This window comes from Aythya fuligula, chromosome 1, assembly GCF_009819795.1.
Source record: "Aythya fuligula isolate bAytFul2 chromosome 1, bAytFul2.pri, whole genome shotgun sequence".
Lineage (NCBI taxonomy): Eukaryota > Metazoa > Chordata > Aves > Anseriformes > Anatidae > Aythya > Aythya fuligula.
Window position 1 is genome coordinate 15,844,039 of NC_045559.1, and position 21,845 is coordinate 15,865,883.

The 21,845-nt window shown below is 42.6% G+C and overlaps 1 protein-coding gene across 7 annotated transcripts in view; it reads left to right on the forward strand.

The window, feature by feature from the left end:
- Window positions 1–21,845, forward strand: part of KIF21A (kinesin family member 21A) — an 88,221-nt gene that overhangs the window by 13,926 nt on the left and 52,450 nt on the right. For 6 of the 7 annotated variants that reach the window (XM_032193068.1, XM_032193013.1, XM_032193040.1 and 3 more), the window contains exons 2-5: window positions 15,871–16,093; window positions 17,376–17,558; window positions 19,849–19,998; window positions 20,893–21,027. In XM_032193068.1, the coding sequence (XP_032048959.1) occupies window positions 15,871–16,093; window positions 17,376–17,558; window positions 19,849–19,998; window positions 20,893–21,027 (691 nt within the window). Of the gene's footprint in view, window positions 1–12,327; window positions 12,354–15,870; window positions 16,094–17,375; window positions 17,559–19,848; window positions 19,999–20,892; window positions 21,028–21,845 lie in introns of those variants that run through there. The other variant, XM_032193030.1, reaches the window with a different exon arrangement.

The window sequence follows — 21,845 nt, forward strand, 5'->3', positions numbered from 1 at the left end:
AAATCCTCTCCTTTCATTTCCTTAGCTCCAGATAATCCCGCTCCCTGCTCTCAATCTCTGGCTTATTTAGTTTCAACTTGTTTTGCTCTTCTTCTTGGGCCACCGGCTCTAAATTCAGAGGCCTGGCAATGGTTAACTCCGGTAAGTATGGTTGAGAAATAACCTCTTTGTAGTTCTCCATGGGCCTTGCTAATTATTCATGTGATGAGGCTTATATAAGGGCCGCACTGCAGTTGCGCTTCATCTGATGACAGCGTTTTGTGTTTCTGTGTAAACAGAAGTCAAGCGATAAGGCCTGGGCAAGCAAAGTCTATAGGTGAAACCAGGGAGAAAGCAAACTTCGGGGAGGATCTTAAGGTGGTTCCATCTGCTGAACTGTTTAATTTTTTTAAAATCAGATTTTAGATTTTTTTTTTTAATAACTGAAGGAACCTTTGTTGCCATTGTTGTGCCTTGCTTTAGCATTTATTTAAGACTGAGAAGTGAAATCAGTTAAACCAAATGATATTTTTTTTAATAGTATGACTTAGCCAAATATTACAAGTAAAAACAGGGCAAAAACTTTTCTCTTCAGCTTTGACACTGAAATTGTACAAGCAGCCTGTCATGCAAGAGTTATAACAACCTAATTCAGAGATCTGCAAATTCCAGAAAAAAACGAATAGCACTGATCTGCTAATGCTCTTTTAGGACCTTGATTAATACTGCCAGGTAATCTGTCTAAAATGTGAATTATCTTAAGAAATTTTGCCTAAACATTCCACTTTTCTCTCTAAATACCTGTTATGTCAGTATATGTTGGAATAAACAGCTTTCTACATTGTTCTCCCCATCTATCAAACTTCGTTGATGCTGCTAAGGGAGATTATTTTAAATGGAAACAGAGTTAGCCAAAACACTGGGCCTTTGTTATGCCTATGGGATTTGTATTCTTTTTTTGAGCCTCACGGTGGAGGTGGCAGTGGTTAGGATGTGGTGGAAGCCGAGCTCATCCCCTGAGTGGAAATCACGTTGTTTGTGTACAGCTGTGGGAGGCACTTGGCTGATTCATTGCCGTCAGTGCTGCAATGGCTGGAGCTTGCTGTAACAGCAAGTGTTTGGGCTTCTTCGGGCTGGTGAGGAAAAAGCCCGGATCAGCTCTAACTCTGTGTGTGTGCCTTTACAAAAGCCTCCTAAGGCCCTAGATGTAAGACCTTCCTAGGCCTCTGTGTGCTATTAGTAAGCCATTACTGCTTCATTTCTTGTGAATGCATATAGTCCTCCCAGCAAAATACCTACTTTAGTATAGTAGGTATCAGTCCTGGAAAGCCTGGTGTGCATCTCCCTTCCTGCACTGAGCTGTTTTAAATCCAATTTAAGTCAAAGGAGCTCTTACCTTGTCCTGTGTTAAGGGCTCAGAGGAATCACAGAATCATTAAGGTTGGAGAAGCTCTCCCAGATCACCTGGTCCAACCACCCCCTACCACCAATGCCACCACTAACCCGTGTCCCCAGGCACCACGTCCAACCTCTCCTTGAACACCCCCAGGGACGGTGACTCCACCACCTCCCTGGGCAACCCGTCCCAGTGCCTGACTGCTCTTTCTGAGCAGAAATGGCTCCTCGTTGCCAGCCTGAACCTCCCCTGGCACAACTCGAGGCCATTCCCTCTGGTCCTGTCACCAGTTCCCTGTGAGAAGAGGCCGACCCCCAGCTCCCCACCCCTTCCTTTCAGGTAGCTGCAGAGAGCAATAAGGTCTGCCCTGAGCCTCCTCTGCTCCAGACCAAACACCCCCAGTGCCCTCAGCTGCTCCTCACAGGACTTGTGCTCCAGGCCCTTCACCAGCTTTGTAGCCCTCTCCATGTCCTTCTTGTAGTGAGGGGCCCCAAACTGAACACAGTGCTTGAGGTGTGGCCTTACCAGAGCTGAGTACAGGGGGACAACCACCCCCATATGTAACAAGACGTTTGGTCACAAGCTCTGTGGTTGGGACCCCAGCCATCTCAGCTGGTCCTGTGGTCCTGATGTGCTGCAAAGGAGACAGTAACTGACATCATAAATTTCTGAGGCGATTTGTACCAGCTTTTATAAAAATGCTTGTTTTGAAAGTGCCTGTTCTACCCGCAGTGCATGCGGCAGCTACAAACTGTTCTGTGGACAGACCCCAAGCGATTTGCATCCATGGCTTCTGAGAGCAGCTGGGAAGCGTACGGCATCAAATACTGCGTGCCAGAAAGAGCTGATTGAATTCACTCAGGACAAAGAGCTGCGTTTTGACCCTGAAGAAGCTTGTCAGGACAGACCTTTCTTTCCGTCCCCAAGGAGCTGCAGCCGAGAGCTGAGCAGGCAGAAGGCTCCTGGGATCAGGTGTTTCTGCTTTGTGTGTGCCAGAGCTGCGGGAGGTGGGCAGAGCCGCGGCCGGGCTGCAGCTGTGCACAGAGGGGTAGGATTGTTCCTGAGCCGTGGGCAGAGCCTCCCCTGCACGCAGAGCGAAATGGAGAGAATTGCCTTTAGTCTGTGCGACAGCAACCGTGCGATGGCTGGTGTTTTCAAAGTGCCCTTGCATTAATAGTTCTGGCTGGAGTTGTAAGCTGATCTGTGCCTTAATGAAAAATTAAGCCTACGGCTGGAACGTGAAGCAGAAAATACTTAACATCTGCGCTGGCCCAGCAGTGAGGCTCAGTTGTTTAAAGCAGAACCAGTAGCTGGGAAGTACCTACCTACTGCTTTTTAGATCCTATCCACAGTGCTAGCTCAAGTGATGTGGGATATCGCAGTCAATGAGCTACTTGGATAGTTTTAACTCTTAATGGAGAACTGGTAGGTATAATACCAAAGCATCACATTTTTAACTTCAGTTAGGTGATAAGTGTCAAATTCCAAGTTTTCTGCTAGAACTGTTTTAACAAAAAGCCAAGTGCGTGCTGTAGGTGTTTGTCTCTGTGAGAAGTGTACATGGTGTCTGGAAAGTCCTTAAGCATGACTTGCTGCAGAGAGCGTGAGGGGCTGAGGATGTGAAATAAGAGCGACTCGTCCCTTGGTACCAATGTTGCAGAGGCAGAGCTGGCTGCCCACTGGCACTGGGATGTGAATTTGTGTGTGGAAACTGGCTTTCACATAAAGTTCTTTCCCCCATCCAAAATCAGTGTGCAGTTGGGCTAACTACAGACCATAATCTTTTGTTCTGCCACATTTTGCACCTGGCTGAAACTTAATGGGTGATGTTAGAATTGGTACCAAGAGACTCCCAAATATCTCAACTGCTGGGGGCTGGGAAGTGGAAAATGAAGACGAAAAGTTTGGGGACTGTCAGTTCCCGTTTGCCTGAAATGCTTGCTTGCAGCAAAAGAGCATCCAGCTTGTACTGAGCAATCAATTCAGAGCATGACTCAGCGTGGAAAAATGTTACCTACTGCATTTCTAGCATAGTTCCCCAAATCGCTGCCTTCCAACTGATTTCAGAGGCTTTCTTCTAAAGCATCATCCGAAGCTGACCAAGAGCAGCCAGGTGAACGCAGTGCTGCTGCGTTGGAGCAGAAGGATTCAATTTGTATTGAATTTTTGATGCTGTTGCTGCTAACGTGGATGTTTTTGCAGCCTTGCAAATAGACATGAAGGAAATAATGAGTTGGGATTTGCCATTTAGGCATATAAAAACGTACAGTTAAACCGAAAGGACTGAAGAGGGTGCATAATATTGTGCCTTTGTTTTGCAAATTTAAAAATAGATAGTACTAAACGGGGTGGGTTATTTTCTCCTTACTGCACAGTTATGATTTACTAGCTCAGGACTTCCAGTCACTGCTTAAACAGTCCACCTTCTGTCTGGAAACAGGGCAACTTCTGTTCGTTAGAAACAGTCGACAATACACATGAAGAAATTTTCTGCAGTTTGCTTTGGAACGTAGTGGATCGGGTGTTGTGGATACAACACTGGTGGGTTATTTAGTTGTTTTTTTTAAGTAGGGAGTGGCATAAAAGTCATGCAATGGATTTTGTTCCAAGCGTGTTACACTGAAAAATAAGAACGGAGGCACTGTTCAGAGCAGCTTACTAAAACACAGGTTTTTAGCTCTCTTATCCTGTTGTGAAGTATCTAGTTGCTATTTTAACAGTGCTAGGTAAGCAGTCATTTCAGTAATAATTAACGATGACTTGCAATTTTCTCTTAATTGATGTGATCCTCCTTTTTCTTTTATGGTATTATTTAACTGTAATTACTTGGGATGTGGCTTGTAGCTTTAGCTATAATAAGCACGTCAAAAACATTTTGTTTATTTAGAGTTATGTGAAATTGGGGAAATGTAACTCCTGGACCTGTTGCTCTAGGTCTAAAGCAACCAACTGCCCCAGACTTAAGAACATATAACTGAGGAGATAATTCCCATATAGAGGTGAATGAAATAAAACCAATTTTCAAGTCTGCTGTACTACAAGCAGTAATTTCTGGCCTGTAGCTCTAGGGGCTGGAAGAGTACTTGTGTGGGGGGGATAGGTGGTGCGTGGGTCTTAGCGAAAAGGAAAGGCAAAGCTGGATGAAAGAGACAACTGGGAGTTATCCTTTGCCACAGATGTAGGAAACCCTTTTATCTTTGTTTAAAATAATAGGGAGTGTGTCTTTTTTAAGAACTAAGCTCTTCTGAAAAGATGGTCTTCAAGAGTGGCATTCATTTAACAGGAAGAAACCGGGTGAAGCCTGGTGTTGGCATGGCTGAGATTTTTGGTCATCTGGATGATCTTGCCTTACATGATCTTGTTTTATCTTTCATATTCAAACTTCTATTTTCCTATAGTGAATAAACATTGCTTTGTTTGCTGCTTATTAATGAGGATGCTTGCGGCACTCAGTCTTGATTTCCCTGGAAGTGTTGGTAACTTGAAATGTGAGGAAGTTCATGAATGCATGCAGTTGTTTTTAAAATAAATCATTTAATTGCATTAATTACATATATATTTATATATTTAAAATTGTTCCTTTGACTCTACAGGTAAAGCTTTCTATTTTGGGGGTGCAGATACGGTGTTATTGCCCTGGAAGTAGAAGCATACAACTTGTGAACCAGAAATTGAACCAGAATTGAGCCCCCATCAATTCTGTACCTTCAATGGAAAATATCTGTGGGCAACATTTAATTCATTCATCAGCAACCTGTGGTGCTGTGGGCGATAGTTTTTAAACCATGTGTCTCACGAAATTGAATTTTAATAAAATTTTACTCTGGTAATTATATGGTAGCTACAAGTGTGCTTTATGGAGAGCTGGCACCGTACCCATTTGCTGTGTGAGTGGGGTGCTGGTTCCTGGCCATGTTTGGATGTGTTGGGCAGATTGGGCCCTGGCTTACAAGAACCCCAGGTACCCCCAAATCCCTGAACTCTGCGATGAGTTCAGGTTCTTAGGCACTCAGCCTACTTATTCGTTCCTTTCCCTTCTTCCCCTTACACCTGTATAAACTCTATACTTTCTGTAGCTTGGTAAAGCACCAGTACCTAGAGTTTTTTGAGGCTGGATAACCTCTATTTGCCACATCACTTTGCCAGTGCTGTTTTAGCTCAGCTGAATTCCTACTCTTTAAAATATCCGGAAACGATCTCTCTAAAATATTGGCAGTGCCTATTATCATGACTCAGTTTTAGGCTAGGCTGCATTCTTCACCAAGCCCTCCTTAAGCTCTTTTGATTAATTTTTTTCATCTTAAGTTACGTATAATGACACTTATTTAGCAGATTTAATCTCTGGTAAGTGCTCAGTTGTGTACCTGCAAGATGCTACAAAAGGCTGATTTCCTGGTAGTGCCCTGCTTGCCTAACAGTGAGGCCACGGTGTTAACAGCAGCCTGGCTCAACCACTTCTTACGGCTACGTGCTCCAGAGCAGGAGCTAACTTCATTGTTAAAGCTAAATTTTGGAAGAAAGAAAATGTATTTTTTTTTTTTTCAGATAAATCTTCCATTTCATATGGAATTGATTTCCTCATGAAAGGTTATTTGCAGGAAGATATGTTTGACTGCTTGTTCTCTTTGTGTTCTTGAGTGTCTGAGGACACTCCAAAGGACCCTTCTTTCCTCTTTCCTTTTGATTATGTGACCCTTGTGTTCTTGGAGTGTGACCATCAGGTGCTACTGCCATAAATTTTTTGTAATAGTATTTTTTTTTTTTTTTAACTATTCTTCAGTCTTGTCAGTGCTAATGAGTGATGTGAGACAGCACCAATGAAATGAAGATGCTACTTTATACGTCTCATCTATGGATGATACGATTTCAGTGGTGTGGAGCAGTCACCTAATCTTAGAGCCACAGATGGCTCAGCTTTCCTTGGGGTAAACTTCTAGGTTGCAAATCCTTCTTGTTCCCATGTTTCCTCTCTTGGCTCTGAAGGTTTTAGTTTGACCTCAGACAGGCCTTTTGGAGGGGGAGGCTTTCCCAGACCACCTAGGGAAGGGACCTGCCCTTCGTGCCTGAACCAGGTGCTTCGGATGCCTCTGCTATTTCATTCCCCTGGGGTGATGCCCAGACCTAGCAAGGTGAAAGCATGGGTAAGGTTTTCGAAAACTCTGGAAGATACTTCTCAAAAATGAATGCTAAAATGATCTATCACCTTCTGGAGTTAAAATCATAGAATTGTTAGGGTTGGAAAAGCCCTCCAAGATCATCTGGTCCAACCATCCCCCTACCACCACTGTCACCCACTAACCTGTGTCCCGAAGCACCAAGTCCAGTTCCTTTTTCATCCATTCTTAAGAGGTGCAAAAGACTTTATTCTCAGGATTAAACCTTACTAGTGGAGATGTTTGTGAGTGATGTGACTGTTTCGGGGTATGTCAATGTGTTTGGTACAAGGCAGCGTCCAGACCTTCAGCCTACCAAGCTCACAGTATGAGCGCTGTTGTTCTACCATACTGTAACAGCAGAAATACTTGTTCATGCTTCTTAATCTCTAAATGTACTTATTTGTGCTCCCCAGTGAGGACAGACAGCTTCTCCAGGCTTATTAGCTCTGTGGGCATCAGGTGTCTGTAGTCATCTCAGCCCTGCAGTGTGTTTACTCGAGGATGGGAAGGACTGATCTCCGTCCCGTGGATTTATTGCGTGGTGTAGGTGTGCCTGTATTCCCGTCTGCTAGGAAATTAATTTGGTTTTAGGAAGGCATGGCTCTGTGTTTCGTTTCTTGGTAACAGACCATAAGTATGCTGAGTCTTAATTCATAAATTAATCTTTACTGGATTTGCTTAGATCTAATTTTCTCTAATATGTTAGAACTATAGAATGCCCTGAGCTGGAAAAGAGACACAAGGATCATTGAGTCCAACTCCTGGCTCCACACAGGACCACCAAAATCAGACTATGTGTCTGAGAGTGCTGTCCATACAAGTCTTGAATGCTGGTAGGCTTGGTGCTGTGCCCACATCCCTGGGGAGCCTGTCCCAGTGCCCAACCACCTCTGGGTGCAGAACCTTTCCCAAACCCCCAGCCTGACCCTCCCCTGATGTAGCTTCAAGCTGTGCTGTTGTGTTACTATCTCTGCATTCACTTTCTGGGGGTGGTGATGCATATAACACTAAATATTCAGAAAAAAAAAACAAGGCAAGTGGCACAGTAGAACAAGTTTTTGTTTTTTTTTTTTTTTTAGCAATCTGTTTGCCGTAGAAATGTTGCTTCCATTAGCAGTTCAGCTCTAACCCAATTGCTCTCGGATTCAGAGCATGCCAGTTCTGTGCTTGGCAGGCATTTGGAGCTTATTGTTGTGCTGCTTTTCCATCGCTGCTGACCTTGCCTTGAACTAGAAATAACCAGAGCCTGCACAAATCCTGCCACACGGTCCCTCTCTCTCGCTCTCAAAAGTCAAATTGTTCTCGAAAGCTGTGGCTTTCTCCGCTCACTGGAGAGTAAATTAGGCCAGGGGAAAACACAAGAAGGAGCTCTGGATGAAAGCATTCATTCATGTTATAAGGCTATAATATATTAGAGGGCTACGAGATCACTGGAGGAGCTTTTATCCCTTTGGTGGGAGCGAGGGACGGGGCAGGGAGGGTAGGGGCAGTGGGAGGTGTGTGTGGGAGCAGACTAGGGCTTTTCCCCTCCCCTAGGTTTTCTTTTCTTGGCAGGAGCACATGACCGTGCCTGTCAGCCTGAGGATGCCATCTGGGTTGCAAAGCCTGCTAGACTGTTAGAGAATTGCACAAGAATTAACGTGAAATCAGACTGCTTGGCTGTTCTCTGGCTGGCGATAGCAACTGCCCGGAGACGCAGCCATTGTGCGGGGCCTCGGCGAGCAGGCAGGAGCCCACCTGGCACTGCCAGCACGATCCCAAAATCAGCACTGAACGGGTCGGGGAACTGATCAGAGGCAAGCTGCTGAGCAGGGTAATTGTCTTACGAAATTAAATTTGTGTTCAAAAAGAAAAAGTAGCCACAGAGGTAGAGACTGCTTGCAGCGGGGGAGAGTGGGCCAAATCTAGTTAGGGCAGTGGTTTGTTTCCTCCCTTACATCTAATTCCAGCTGTTCATTTGTTGCCTTCTCATTACTCGGGAATTGGAAGTGACAGTCTGCAGCACTGAAACAAAATATCCTGCCTGCCGTTTTGAAGCCTTTTTGGTTTTCGTCTGCAGTAAAACAAGCAATCTATTAAAAACGTCACATCTCAGAGGCCATTTGGTAATTTAGTGCCTGATTTTGCTGAGTGTTTTGAGCTCCTGGCTTAATGGCCCTGTTTAATGGCTACACGTGGATCGAAGGGATGCTGATTCCTATTTATCAGTACCTTAATAAGATCTTGGAGTGAAATCTGGACCACATATGTTCTGCTTTATCATCTGCCATGCTTCTGAGCAGATGATTACATCCAGGAGTTATCCGGGAAGACTTTATTCCCCAGCACAGCCAGCAAATAAAAATTTCATCTAGATCCCTACATGCCATGGCTGCAGGTTCCCTGGTACCTGAAGGCAGGAGGCATTGGCACACGTGCAAGACCTCTGCCTCGCTCCTGCTTGTGCAGGGACGCGGTGTGAGTTTCGGCTGAGTCCCACCCAGACCCTGCCCCGTTTCCCCGGGCCCTGGGCACATGTAAGACAAGCTGGCAGCGCCGAGCTCGGGGTAGACACAGCAGCCATGGCAACTTCTCGGAGAAACACCGGTGGGAGCGGTGCCCAGACCTTACGTAAGAGCGATAGAGTTACAGCCACATGGGAGCTAAAGCTCGCTGCCTGGGCTGGGAGCAGCTTTGCCATGGGGGCATGGGATTTGGGGGCCCCTTCACCCTGGGGGGGTCACCTGGGACTGGGCCAGCTCAGGGCTGCTGGGCAGCACCTCCTTAAATCCCCATGGGCTGAGTGTTTGTAGTGTGAGCGTGCCTTTTGTAGGTTATAATAGCTTTATGTCTGGTGCAGTTCCGTATTAATGGTACCGATCGATCGATACTTCTGGATAGCACTGATTAAAGCATCCAGAAACAGAGTTAATCCTTCTGTGGATATGGCACCGTGTTCCAGAGGTTCCCGGAATTTGCCTCATGCTTTTGTTTATAGGGCTGGTTGTTCATCATTCATTCAAAATTAAAGTACTGCATAAAAAAAACATTGTGTTATTACTTCAAAACAAGATGGGTTGGAGGAGAAGGCAATGACTTGCAACAGTGTCACACTTCTTCATTATGAAGAGTTGGGGTGTGGGTACACGCATGTTTGTGAAGTAAAAAAGCAGGGCAAAAACTCACTAAAACAGCTCTTGGAAACATGTTTGTGTTAATGGCTATCAAAATCCTCTTTGGAAATGCTGAGAAGTACGTTACAGAACTGCATCTGTGCTATGGGTTAGTGAGCAACAACTCACTGAAGAAAAGCATTTTTACATGTGACCGCCATTTTCACGTTACCACAGCCTGTGTTTACATGGGACATTGAGGGGTGGTGCCTCTTGTGCTCAGATGGGCTGGCAACTGGAACAGAAATGCTTAACTGGTGATGGTTGCTGATAGGAACCAGTAGGCTTGTTCCTGGGCATGTCAGCTTTGGGCCCCTCAGCACCAGAAGGACATGGAGGCCCTGGGGCATGTCCAGAGCAGGGCTATGAAGCTGGTGAAGGGTCTGGAGCACAAGGCCTGTGAGGAGCAGCTGAGGGCACTGGGGGTGTTGTGTGTAGGGAAGAGGAGGCTCAGGGCAGACCTTATTGCTCTCTGCAGCTACCTGAAAGGAAGGGGTGGGGAGCTGGGGGTCAGCCTCTTCTCACAGGGAACTGGTGACAGGACCAGAGGGAATGGCCTTGAGTTGTGCCAGGGGAGGTTCAGGCTGGCAACGAGGAGCCATTTCTGCTCAGAAAGAGCAGTCAGGCACTGGGACGGGTTGCCCAGGGAGGTGGTGGAGTCACCGTCCCTGGGGGTGTTCAAGGAGAGGTTGGACGTGGTGCTTGGGGACATGGGTTAGTGGTGGCATTGGTGGTAGGGGGTGGTTGGACCAGGTGATCTGGGAGAGCTTTCCAACCTTAATGATTGTTATTCTGTAAGAGGTAGACCTGGCGTTTGTCACAGGACAGCTTTTCCCCTATCCTTAAACCTCACTGAGAGGTAAATAATTAATATTCTGTTCAGCTGATTGAGATGAACTCATTTACATGCTGTAGCTGTGGCCTCCTTTGAAATGCCAATAAATACAGCAACAAGCAAGATGTGCGTGCTAGCAAAACTACAGAAAAGCAGAAGTACTAGGTGTCTGGGATGAAATCTCTCGCTTTCCTTACGCCCTCCTTGTGGTGAAAGAGTATGTTTAATGGGGCTGATTTGATGAGTATAAATGTAGAGGAACAGAAAGGAGGGGGAATTGCGAGGCCAAAGCAATGGCAGGAAGAAGGTTTTTTTTTTTCTTTGTTTTGGAGAGGTTTTGTTTCCCGGGTTACACTGCCTGCTGCACGTCATTCAGTTTTAGTAGGTGCTCCTGGATTTAATAGTTCACGTACTCACAGGTGAGACTTTCTGTATGAAGCTTGACATTTTAAGAGACGAGCACTGGAGGCTCTTGGGTGTTCAGGTCAGTTTGTTTCCTACCTCCTGCTATGTGAGGTTGAAGCGATGTGTGGAGTTACGCTCTGCAGAGCAAGGTGAAAGCAGGCCCTTCCCCACTGCAGAGCTTAATAAAAAGGAACTTTACATGGCATCATTGTTATGTTTTCTTTTTTCCAATACACAACTTTTGACTTTTCTTTAAAACAAGGAAAATTTGATTCTTTGCCCTTTATAGGTCACTCTCAGAAGCTCTTACTAGCTTATTGCTGTTACGTCCATGTGCTGAGAAGGCACACAGTAATTGCTGTGATTGTTGCCCTTTGTTACAGCAGCCAAATGTTTGCAGTGCTTCCCATGGAGATGCAAAATAATTTTTCCTGGGGGAGAAATTAGATAATGGGGAGATTCTTCACTGAGCAGAGAGTAGCTGTAAGTATATGTGTGTGTGTGTATGCCATATAAATAAATATATGTTTAAATCAGTGGGACGGTTTTCCATCCCCAGAAATAAACCAAGAGATGATGCTTTTCAAAGGGATATTATGATATTATCTGGTTTAAACAGGAATTCAGTCTGGGAAGCCCGGTGTCTTGCACAACGCAGGGTATTGACCCGGTGATGGCTGTAGTCCCCGACCTGTATGATGTGGATCGGCTCCAGATGCAATATTTATGTCTTAGCAGCGACGTTTTGTACCTATCCTACTGTGAGATTAGTGCCGGGACAATACGGTGCATTACAGTGCCACCACTGGATAGTTTAGCTCTCCCTAATTAGACAGCTTGTCCCGATGTGCTGAGGCAGAATAGATTTAGGGGATTAAGATTGATGTGTGTGGCCCGGAGGCTGCAAAGCACATATAAACAAGGGTTGGGTGTGTTCCTGCTTTGGAGAGGAGGCGAGGGAAGGATGCGAGGTGAAATGTTGTTTGGGAAGCTGCCACATCTAAGGAGATGTGATTGGAAATAGGCAGAAAACACCCAATTGTGTACAATTAAGAGAGTGGCCTGAAAAACAGGTGAGGTGGGGCCACGTCGAAGATGAAATGAGTAAATCATATTGGTCCTGGAGAAAAATCCCAGTGGCAGACTGCCAGACTGGGAACTGGGCAAAGAGAGATGACCAAAATGAACCCTTTCACATCTTATGTGTGGGCGCTGCCTGCTTTGCTGACATTGAGACATGAGAGGGAGAAAATTTTGGCTGTTAGCAGAAGGAAAAATCATTTTCCTATTTGATGTGTGGGACGGGGAGGGAGGGGGAAATTTTCCTGTAGGCAGTGCTAGAGCAGAAGCTGACCTGCATGAGGACTAAGACTTACCAGACCACACGTTCAGTGCAGCTGGAACGGCTTTTTGAGAGCCATGACGTTCAGGTAACCCACTCACACAGTTCATAAACCAGGCTGCAGCCGAGACATTTGGTGCTCACTCATTAAACTCCTTGTGGAGCTAAACTTACCAAGGGAGCTGTATGGGTATCAGAGCATGAAGTATCCCTTGAACAGATCACGGAATGGGTGAGGATCTCGTCTGCACATCCTTTTTGGGAAAGATGTCTTTCAAACCTGTCACAGCTGTGATCTCCGGGTGCAACCTTCCTACGCCGTGGACAGTCTGTAAGAGAAGTCGTACAGGGAAGGCAGCCGTTCAGGGAGAAGCTGCCCTGACCTGGAGAATCTTGCTTTGTTTTTCCTTCTATATGTGTCCTAATGCAGCATTGCTTTTTTTTGCTTAGCACAGCCTTCAATTTTAGTTGCAAGTCAGGGAGGGATGCTGTGCTATCCCAGTGGAGGTATCTCGCCCAGGACAAGCTGCTGGTTGTGACAGAAATTTCCATCAGCTCTGCTGGTCTCTGTAGTAGCGTCTTGCTGCAGGCCAGCTGTGGCCACACATGAGCCCTTGCAGCTTGCTGTGCCGCTGGGCTCTGTGGCAGTAGGGTGCTCGGAGGTGCTGCCCGCTCGCAGGCTGGGGAGCTTACTGGGAGGGCTCCTTACTGGGAGGGCTCCTTACTGGGAGGGCTCTCGTGGGAAGTCTTTGCGGGCTGGCATCAAAACTGCTTGCTTGGCAGTCCTGTCACCTCTGTGACTCACGCAAACCTGTGATATTTTTTGCATACGGTTCCCCGTTGTGGTCATTTAGAGCCTTTACCTAGCATTAGAGGGGAGAACACTTTGGCACCTGTCATAACTGCGTTAATTCCTCAATGTAGGAAATTAATTTTGAAACTTAAAAACAAAACAAACCAATGAAGATATGTGAAGAAAAACTAGTTTTTATTTGTCAGACTTCATTCTACAAGTCAGTGCTAAAAGCCTTTGGGAACTGGGGGGCAAGTTGCGTGATTGAGATGCACAGAAAGTTACTTAATTTTGAGAATGTGTTTTTCATTTTGATCTTTATAGAAGGTTTTTGGCTTCATTGTACTGGAAAGCAATGTGAGGAGTACCTCTGGAACTTCAGGAGCCCTCAGAGTTCATGCTTGGAAGAACAATTGATTGCCTTTCTGCTGAATTCACTGGATTAGCGAAAGAATAAGTGCTTAGTCTGAAAAAGCAGCTTGCCCTCTGACTGACATCAAGGCATTAAACTAAAGCAGCAGCAGCATACCCCACCTAGCTGGCAGCTTCTGCCCATTGCATGCTACAGGCAGGGTGCTGCAATGGTTTGTTTGCTCTGTTTTCCACTTGTGTAGGATGCTTTTTTGGAAAGGCATGTGATGAATTTCTCTCTTTCTATGTAGAAATAAAAGCTACTTTATTACAGCATGTTCTTTAATTTAGAAGAAATTAGCACTGCCAAAAGCTTACGTACATCTTTGTCAGGTTTTGTGATTAGTGGATGCAAGTCCACTTGGATGAAGTTGTTTGCTAGCGAAGGAGCTCTGCAACTCCTGAATTATTTTTCATATTATTTCACTGAAAGAATAAAAGATAATTCTGCAATAGAGAATCCGTGGCCTATATTACACACTCCATGTCCTTACATGCAAATAGAATTTCTAGAATACTTAAGCTTATTTTACACATCATACAGTCATTCATTTAATGATGTTTTTCAAAGGTTTGCTTAATTCCCACTCCACACTAGAGGGTATGCCGACGAGGGATGCATCTTCTGCTGGCAACTTACTATCTATAAAGCAATTAATATGCAGAAAACCTTACAAAAAATTATTCTTGGAAGAGTCATATAGTGAGATACAGTGAAGATTTTAGAATAAAAATTCTGAAAAATACTCCTGATACAGTTGCACATACCAGAGTGGAAAAAGTCCTGATCTGAAATAAAAATAATAATGATAATAAAATAGGTGATGTGATTTGGACAGCATGTTTCTAACCTGAATTGAGATATATTTTTGAGATAATTCAAACTGGTCCACAGCCCACTCATTCAGAGCATGCAGAGAGCTCTCCCTACCCAGCAAGTGCTGGCACGGCCGCAGTAGGGCAGCAGGCAGCTTTGGACCCTTCTGTTCCCATTAGGTTTTTGGAAGAAGTTTCATGTACCCAGAGAGGAGGGTTTTGGCTTCGTTTCCTCTGGAAGGGGTGTAATTTGTGCACACTGCAAGTGCTCTGTGCTCTGAACCAGCTAAGTGAAGGCACGGGGGCATTTTGGTTCAAAAGAGCACAGCCACCCCAAACCAAACACGAATATAGACGTGGCCTGTAAAGCACAGGGTATGAAATATGCCTTGAAAGTGTGCTCTCTGTATACAGATCTTCAGCTTGAGCGTTGTGTAACTGAAAGTAGAAACACTGAGGTATATATAGGTACCTGAGGTTTGATTTAAATGGAGAATTTATATATAACATTCGGTGATTTTTTGTATGTTGCTGTACTGATGTGTTATTGCCCCTATATATAGCTTTGCTTCTCTGCTCTCTTTATGGGCCTGCATGTTTTTTTTAAAGTAAGTTTTGCTTTGAGAACTTGGAAACACTTTAAAAAAAGTTAAAAGTCAATTCCATAAACAAATTATTAGTTAATTACAGCTGGAATAATATGTTGTTTTGCTGGGCAGAGTTTTTTCTTCCTGGTAGTTAACCATTAAGCAAATCAAGGCACAGACTTCCACAGCCTGCTTTCGTCCCGGCTAGTCCATGAATTCAGATTTGACAGTACTGCAGGGGTATTGATGCGGAGGAACTAGTCAAATCGCAGAGTATAAGAAGTCTGGGATGGCTGTGCTCCTCAGACTGGTTTATCAGAAACTCAATGAACGGAAATAAAAGCTGGAATTTGTCTCAGTGGGGAAATAATGAGGAATGGGACACACCTTTAGAAGTTGTTAAAAATTGCTTTTTTCCTGTGAAGATATGTTGCTTTGCTGAAACCAAGCATTACATAGAAGTGTTTTTACTGTGACAAGGAAGGAAAGGAAGAAATGCCAAGCCTTCTCCTTGCTATCGTAGCAAGGGGTCTTTCATTTAAGATAGCATCTAGCCTTTGGGAGCCCCTGCTCCCAAATTACTATTTCAACCTTTTTTTTCATGTTTTTGTTGCTGTCAAAATCCCTTTTCACAATGAATGCAGGAAGAAGCTTGGTAAACTTAGGAAGTCTGATTTCAAGATCTGAAATGAATCGTGTAAGTTGCTTTTCAGCCACGCATCCCATACAGAAACATTTGGGGTTGAGTGCAAGTTGTCAGCTTGAATTTAGGAGGTGAACCTTCAGGGAAGGTGGCGTCATTTCCATGAATATTTGTGTGAGCAGGGCTCTGATACAGTCAGGACTTTTAGCTCAGTTGGCAGGAAGCTTCCTGTCTTGAGGAAAAATGAGAAATTTTCAGTAAGGAATTATTTTCAAATTCCTTATTTACACTGTTTGTATGCTCCTTTTTTTTAATGATGAACTTCTAACAGTTCTTTTTGTCTCTTCTTAAACAGAATTAGACCACAGCTAGCCAAAGAGAAGATTGAAGGATGCCATATTTGTACGTCTGTCACACCTGGGGAACCACAAGTGTTCTTGGGAAAAGATAAAGCCTTCACTTTTGATTATGTGTTCAACATCGACTCGCAGCAAGAAGAAATCTATATACAGTGTATAGAAAAACTGATTGAAGGTTGCTTTGAAGGCTATAATGCCACTGTCTTTGCTTATGGCCAAGTAAGCTTTACAATTTTATTTAAAGTATTTATTTTGGAATAAACACAAAGATTTTCTTGTAATGAATCTTCCTCTTAAGATTCACAATGCACAAACCACCTGTTGTTGTTGGCTTTATTTTAAACAAGACATTCTCTAGGATGTTGTTTAGCAGTCTGCACAGATTCTGTGCTGAATGGCAATTCAGATGCAGCAGACATATGTGGTAGGTTTGAATTAATAATAGTACTGAAAGTGGCATGAGTCCATATAATTCCTGAATTCACCCTTTAATGCAGCAATACAAATTAGTGACTTAAGTAGATTTGCAGATGTAACCTGTACTAAAATTCTTTTTGAGCAGTTCTCCATCCCATCACATTTTCAGATGCTTTTGGGAGAAGGAGGTATTGTATTTTTTAATAGATCCTGGAGAACTTCGAGCCACACTTTCTGTACGCAAAATGCGTTGATCAAATTCTGAAGTCTGACAACGTTTCCTAGAGAGCAGATGTCCCCTCAGTAAGCAGGATATGTTGTTTTTTTTTCCCTCATAGCTGAAATATCATTGAGTGCAGCATAGAGAATGCATTATTGTCTTCTGAGTTTTCCTTTAGGAACTGATTGCATAGAAATTGATCTTAGCGGGATGCTGAATTTCACTGCTGTTAAATGTCTTATCTAAAGTTAGTTAATAAAGTCTAGCCATGGTGAAACAAAGCAGTTGGCAGATCCAGTTTGGTAGATTATGTTCAACAGCATAATACTGTCTTTGCCTTAGACTTGACCCACTAATTAAGTAAAAACCCAACGCTACCTTGTCTTCTATAGGACTTCAGTTTTAATTAAGCTGTTTTCTTAGTGAAGGTACAGCTTGTAGTCTTAGGTGCTGTCTAGAAATGGTAATATTCTACCTGAGATATTAAGGTGTCATAATTAAGAGAGTTGTTTGATCTACTTCAGTAAAGAATGCCCAAAGTAAGTGCTTTAATTTGCGTTCTTGGTTGAAAACATTACCTATTTTTTTGACCTCAGAGATGATAACTCGAGGTGGGTGTAAGCAGCTTAGAGGAAGCTTGTAGAGGAAAGGTTGTGCAAGATTGAGGTGGTCCCTGCCTGTGTTGTAGCTGATCCGTGGATAAAAAGTAGAATTTGTGCAACATCTAATGTTTTTCAAAATGTCTGTGTGCATATTAATATTGCAAAAATGACAAAACCTGGCTTTGTAGTCTCTATCTAACACAAGTGTTCAGAAACTGTTTCGCTGAATTGTGTTCTAGTGACAACTACGTGTTCACTTTAGACAGGTGCTGGCAAAACATACACCATGGGCACTGGATTTGATGTCAACATAACAGAAGAGGAACAAGGCATTATATCACGTGCTGTTAAGCATCTTTTTAGATGTATTGAAGAAAAGAAACAAGCTGCTATTAAACAAGGACTCCCACCGCCAGACTTTAAAGTGAATGCACAGTTCCTAGAGGTAAATGTGATATGTGTGTATAATTTCATTTATTTTCTGGAAAGCAAATGAACCACTTTTTCTGGTTGCTACTTTTATACTCTTTCTCATAAGATGTTTTGAATTAATCTTCTAGATTTCAAAAGAATTTTTTATGGAGTTTGCTTTGGCTGTTTAATATATGAAAAGAGTCTTTTTATCTTATTCCAGTTCTTTTAGTAACTTTATTTACAGGGTTATTTTGAAGTGTAGAAATAATTGTCATCATCATTTATCCCATTCTATGCCACACATTTGTTCATGGGGCCTATTGCTGTTTCTTGTCTACAATGCTTTATGAAAGTTTCTTTCATAAACTTTTCTTTATGAATTCTTGCTTACGAAAGCAAAACATTTGTTGTACCCTTGACTAGCGAGCCGTGCTTTGCCATTTGTGTAACTTTCCCATAGATTTCTTTAGCCTTCAAAATCTGTTCGGTAGACTTGGTAGATTCCTCTCATGACAGAAGAAACCAAGCATAAAAATAATTATTTTGTGTGTCTGTGTGATCCTCGGTAGTTTAGGATTGGGCTTCTGTATCACTGCTCCCTCTTTCAGTAGGCCCAGAGAAAATCTAGGTCGGTGCTGTGGAAAAACTGTTCCCTTTGTCTGTGCTTGTTACAGACTCTCTTACTAGTAGCTGTGCCTACACTTGTGATTTTCTGATCTGCAACAGCTGCTCATTCATCTCTTCCAGCTTTTATGCTATGATTCCTGCCAATGTATCTATTTTTAAATCAATTGATGTGGTTATAACATTTATATTCACTACCAAGCTATAAAACCTGATACTCAAATGTTATTGACAGGGAGAGTCATTTTAGGGAAGAGTTTGTATAATTTTTTATTATTTACTTCAGTATTTTGCAACTTTGTCTACTGTAGCTTTGGGGGAAAAGAAAATATTACCAAGGAGAAAAACCAGTTGGTTTTATTACTGCTGAAGTAAATTAGGTCGTCTAGTCATATGTTCCTAAAACTGTTTTAAAGATTAACAAACTGGCATTGGTTTTGCACTAGTACAGATTTGCCACTGTTAACCTTAAGCAGAGGTTCAAGTTCCTCTGGCTAATGTTTGCCTAGAGAGATTCGGGGCTTGAGAAAGGGCGGTGGAAATGCTGTGCTGTTCTTTTCTCACTCAATTTGAACGTTGGGAGCTGCAGTGTCATTTCTGCTCAGGCAGCTGCAACAGCAGTGGTGTAAGGGGTAGTAGCTGTACTACTTAAGTATAGTGTCTGAATTCCTTGATTTTTATTTTATTTTTTTTTTAAATAACTTTACAAATGTGGCTGCAAGAGTCCCAAAATACAGCCCAGTAATTGAATGTTACAGTGGTAATAGCATGATGGGTTGTACTGTAATTCTGAACTGTAACCACGATGACATACTTCAGATGAAATCCCTATCTAAATTAGCCAAAGGTTAAATGATTTGTATATATATATATGATAGCTTCTTCCTTAAAATGTTATGTCTTTAGGTGATTTTTTATTGTGCTGTGGCTAAATTGGAACTTCTCCAGAAAGAACATTTCCCAGAAATTAATTTTCTTGCCTTTTTTTTTTTTTTTTTTTTTTTTTTTGACTGACTATTAGTGTTTCTCATAAGCAGCTTGTACAAAAATTAAGTGTTAAATTCATTCTGGGGGAGGAATGGTTTAATCTAAAAGAGAAACAGACAGAATTATTAAGGTAAAAGGGAGAAAATGAGAAAAAGTGTGACAGAAGGAGTGTGTGGGAACTGGAATTGCCTGGTCCTAGCAAAAAGTTTTCTTCCAGGTCTGACTGACTATGTGGAAGAAGTTGTAGCTTCTTAGGGTGGCATAACATGGAGTGCGAGGTGCTGGTCCCTGCTCCTGGTGTCAGGAGCAATGTCAGGATGCATGGGTATGGCACAGAGCTGCACCAGGGGAGGTTCAAACTGGACACGAGGAAAAATGTCTTTACGGTGAGGGTGGTCACACACTGGAACAGGCTCCCTAGGGAGGTGGTTGATGCCCAGAAGTGGTCAGGCAGTTGGACTTGATGATTTTTGAAGGTCCTTCCAAACTGAACTATTCTATCCTAACAGTGAGGTGTGCAGATGACTTGATTTGCAGCTTCTGTTTATCATCCTATTGTCCTTGTAAAGCACCCTTTACTGAAAACCTTGGGACGTCGTGAATTTTTGTAACCTTCTGCATGTTTCATGCACAGATTTAGCAGTCTTTTAAGGAATTCCTTCCTATCATAATACTACTTTTTTTTTTTTTTTTTCCTTTTCTTCTTTCAGCTTTACAATGAAGAAATTCTTGATTTGTTTGATACCACACGTGATATTGATGCAAAGAATAAGAAATCAAACATTAAAATCCACGAAGATTCAGCTGGAGGAATTTATACAGTGGGTGTTACGACCCGAACTGTGAATGGAGAATCAGAGGTAACCATTGAAAATAAATTACTCTGTAGCATACCAAATGTATTCAAAACATGTTGTCTGTAAGTTCTGATAAATATCTAACCTTTCATATTTTTTCATTTTTATTTTTCACCCTTATGTAGTGGTGGTAACACTTCTCAGACCTTAATTCCAGAGAAAACTGCAACAGGAGAAGCAAATGTTCACAATTATATTCTGTTCAAAATGAACAGCTGAAAGTAGAGGTTATGCTTGCTAACATGAACCTTCTGTATCTTAAACAATTTACTTGTATATTTAGCTAAAATTTTCCTTTGCTTTTTGCAGGCTTAAATATCATGTCTGATATTAATTTCCTCTTAATTCTAGAAATAGACTTTTGCCAACAGTGCAGTTCCACTGGGAGAGAAATTTTTGGCATGTGTGTAAATCTGATTTCCCAAATCTTGTATGTTTTTTTTTTTTTTATCTTTATTTATTCATATTTTATCCTGTGACAGGAAAGCTTTGCATGATGACTGATGTGAGGTAAAGTGCTGTTTTTTTTTTTAAAAAAAAAAAAAAGTGTCTGTGCATTGCAAAGCTGAATACATATGTTATTGTACTATGCATTTTTGGACAAAAAATAGAAAGTCTGTACATTTTTTGCCACAGGCAAATGGAAGGGAGATTGCCATGTTATTACCAAGGGACAGTAAAAAGATGGGTACAAATATTTGAGTGGTTTCTTTTGGAAACCACAAAAAAACACTTTTGCTTCCTTATTTAAGAATCTCTGTGCCCTTTGCATATTGGCACTGAAATGATAGCAAAGAGAAAAAGCTTATTTGTATCCAAAACAATTTGGTAAGTGCTATAGGAACACTTTTTATGTAAATTGCAAGCAATCCAATGTATTTCTTGTTTGTCTTCTAGATGATGCAGTGCCTGAAACTGGGGGCTTTGTCTCGAACCACTGCCAGTACTCAGATGAACGTTCAGAGCTCGCGGTCGCACGCTATCTTTACCATTCACTTGTGTCAAACCCGAGTTTGTCCTGCATTTAACACTGTACGTATCTTTGCTGTTAGTAAGCTTCGCTGTAATCATTTTTCAAAATGTGAATCTTGTTTTGGCAGCAGCTGAGATCTGAACTGCACTTACCAAAGTTTCTACAGTCAGCTTCATGCTCAACGCATTTGCTAAATGTTATAATAATTTGATTTAATCTGTGCACATGTAACCATCTTCTAGCCAGAGGCAACAATAAACTGCTGCCTCTTACATGAACATGCCCATTCTCCTCTAGCATTTTCTTCAGTATTTAGTTACAACATACCCACGTAACAAAGTTAAAATATAATTTGTCTTTAATTGGGACAGCATTTTTCCAAGTCTTAGTAGTTAGTGGGTTTAGGGTTGTAGTCAAGCTGAAAGTGTGAGGTATTTCAGGTGAAGCGTTGATATCCAGCAAGGAGCAAGGAAAAAAACAGTTCTGTTGCTTAGCATTTTTATTTTAAATAGAGAAATATTTAGAATTTTGATGTGTTGAAAATTCATGCAGTTGATTTCATTAACTCCTAAGTAACTAGGTGCATAGATAACACATTTTTAAGCATGTGGAACAGTGCAATGTGTTTATAATGCTTATTTTGGTGTGGGTTCTTTCTTTATTTTATTCATTTTAACACTACAAATAATCATTTGCAGGCAAAATGAGTGTCACTCCCTGGTCCTTTGTGGTATGTAGACCTGCTTTATACCCCTGTTAAAAACACTTCTTGCTGCTTCCCACATCAGAACTGGGGACCTGGTGGTGTGCGCAGCTGTCTCCTCACTCAGGGAGGGACTGGCAGAGCCTGGCCAGGCACTTTGGTCACTGTGTGGTG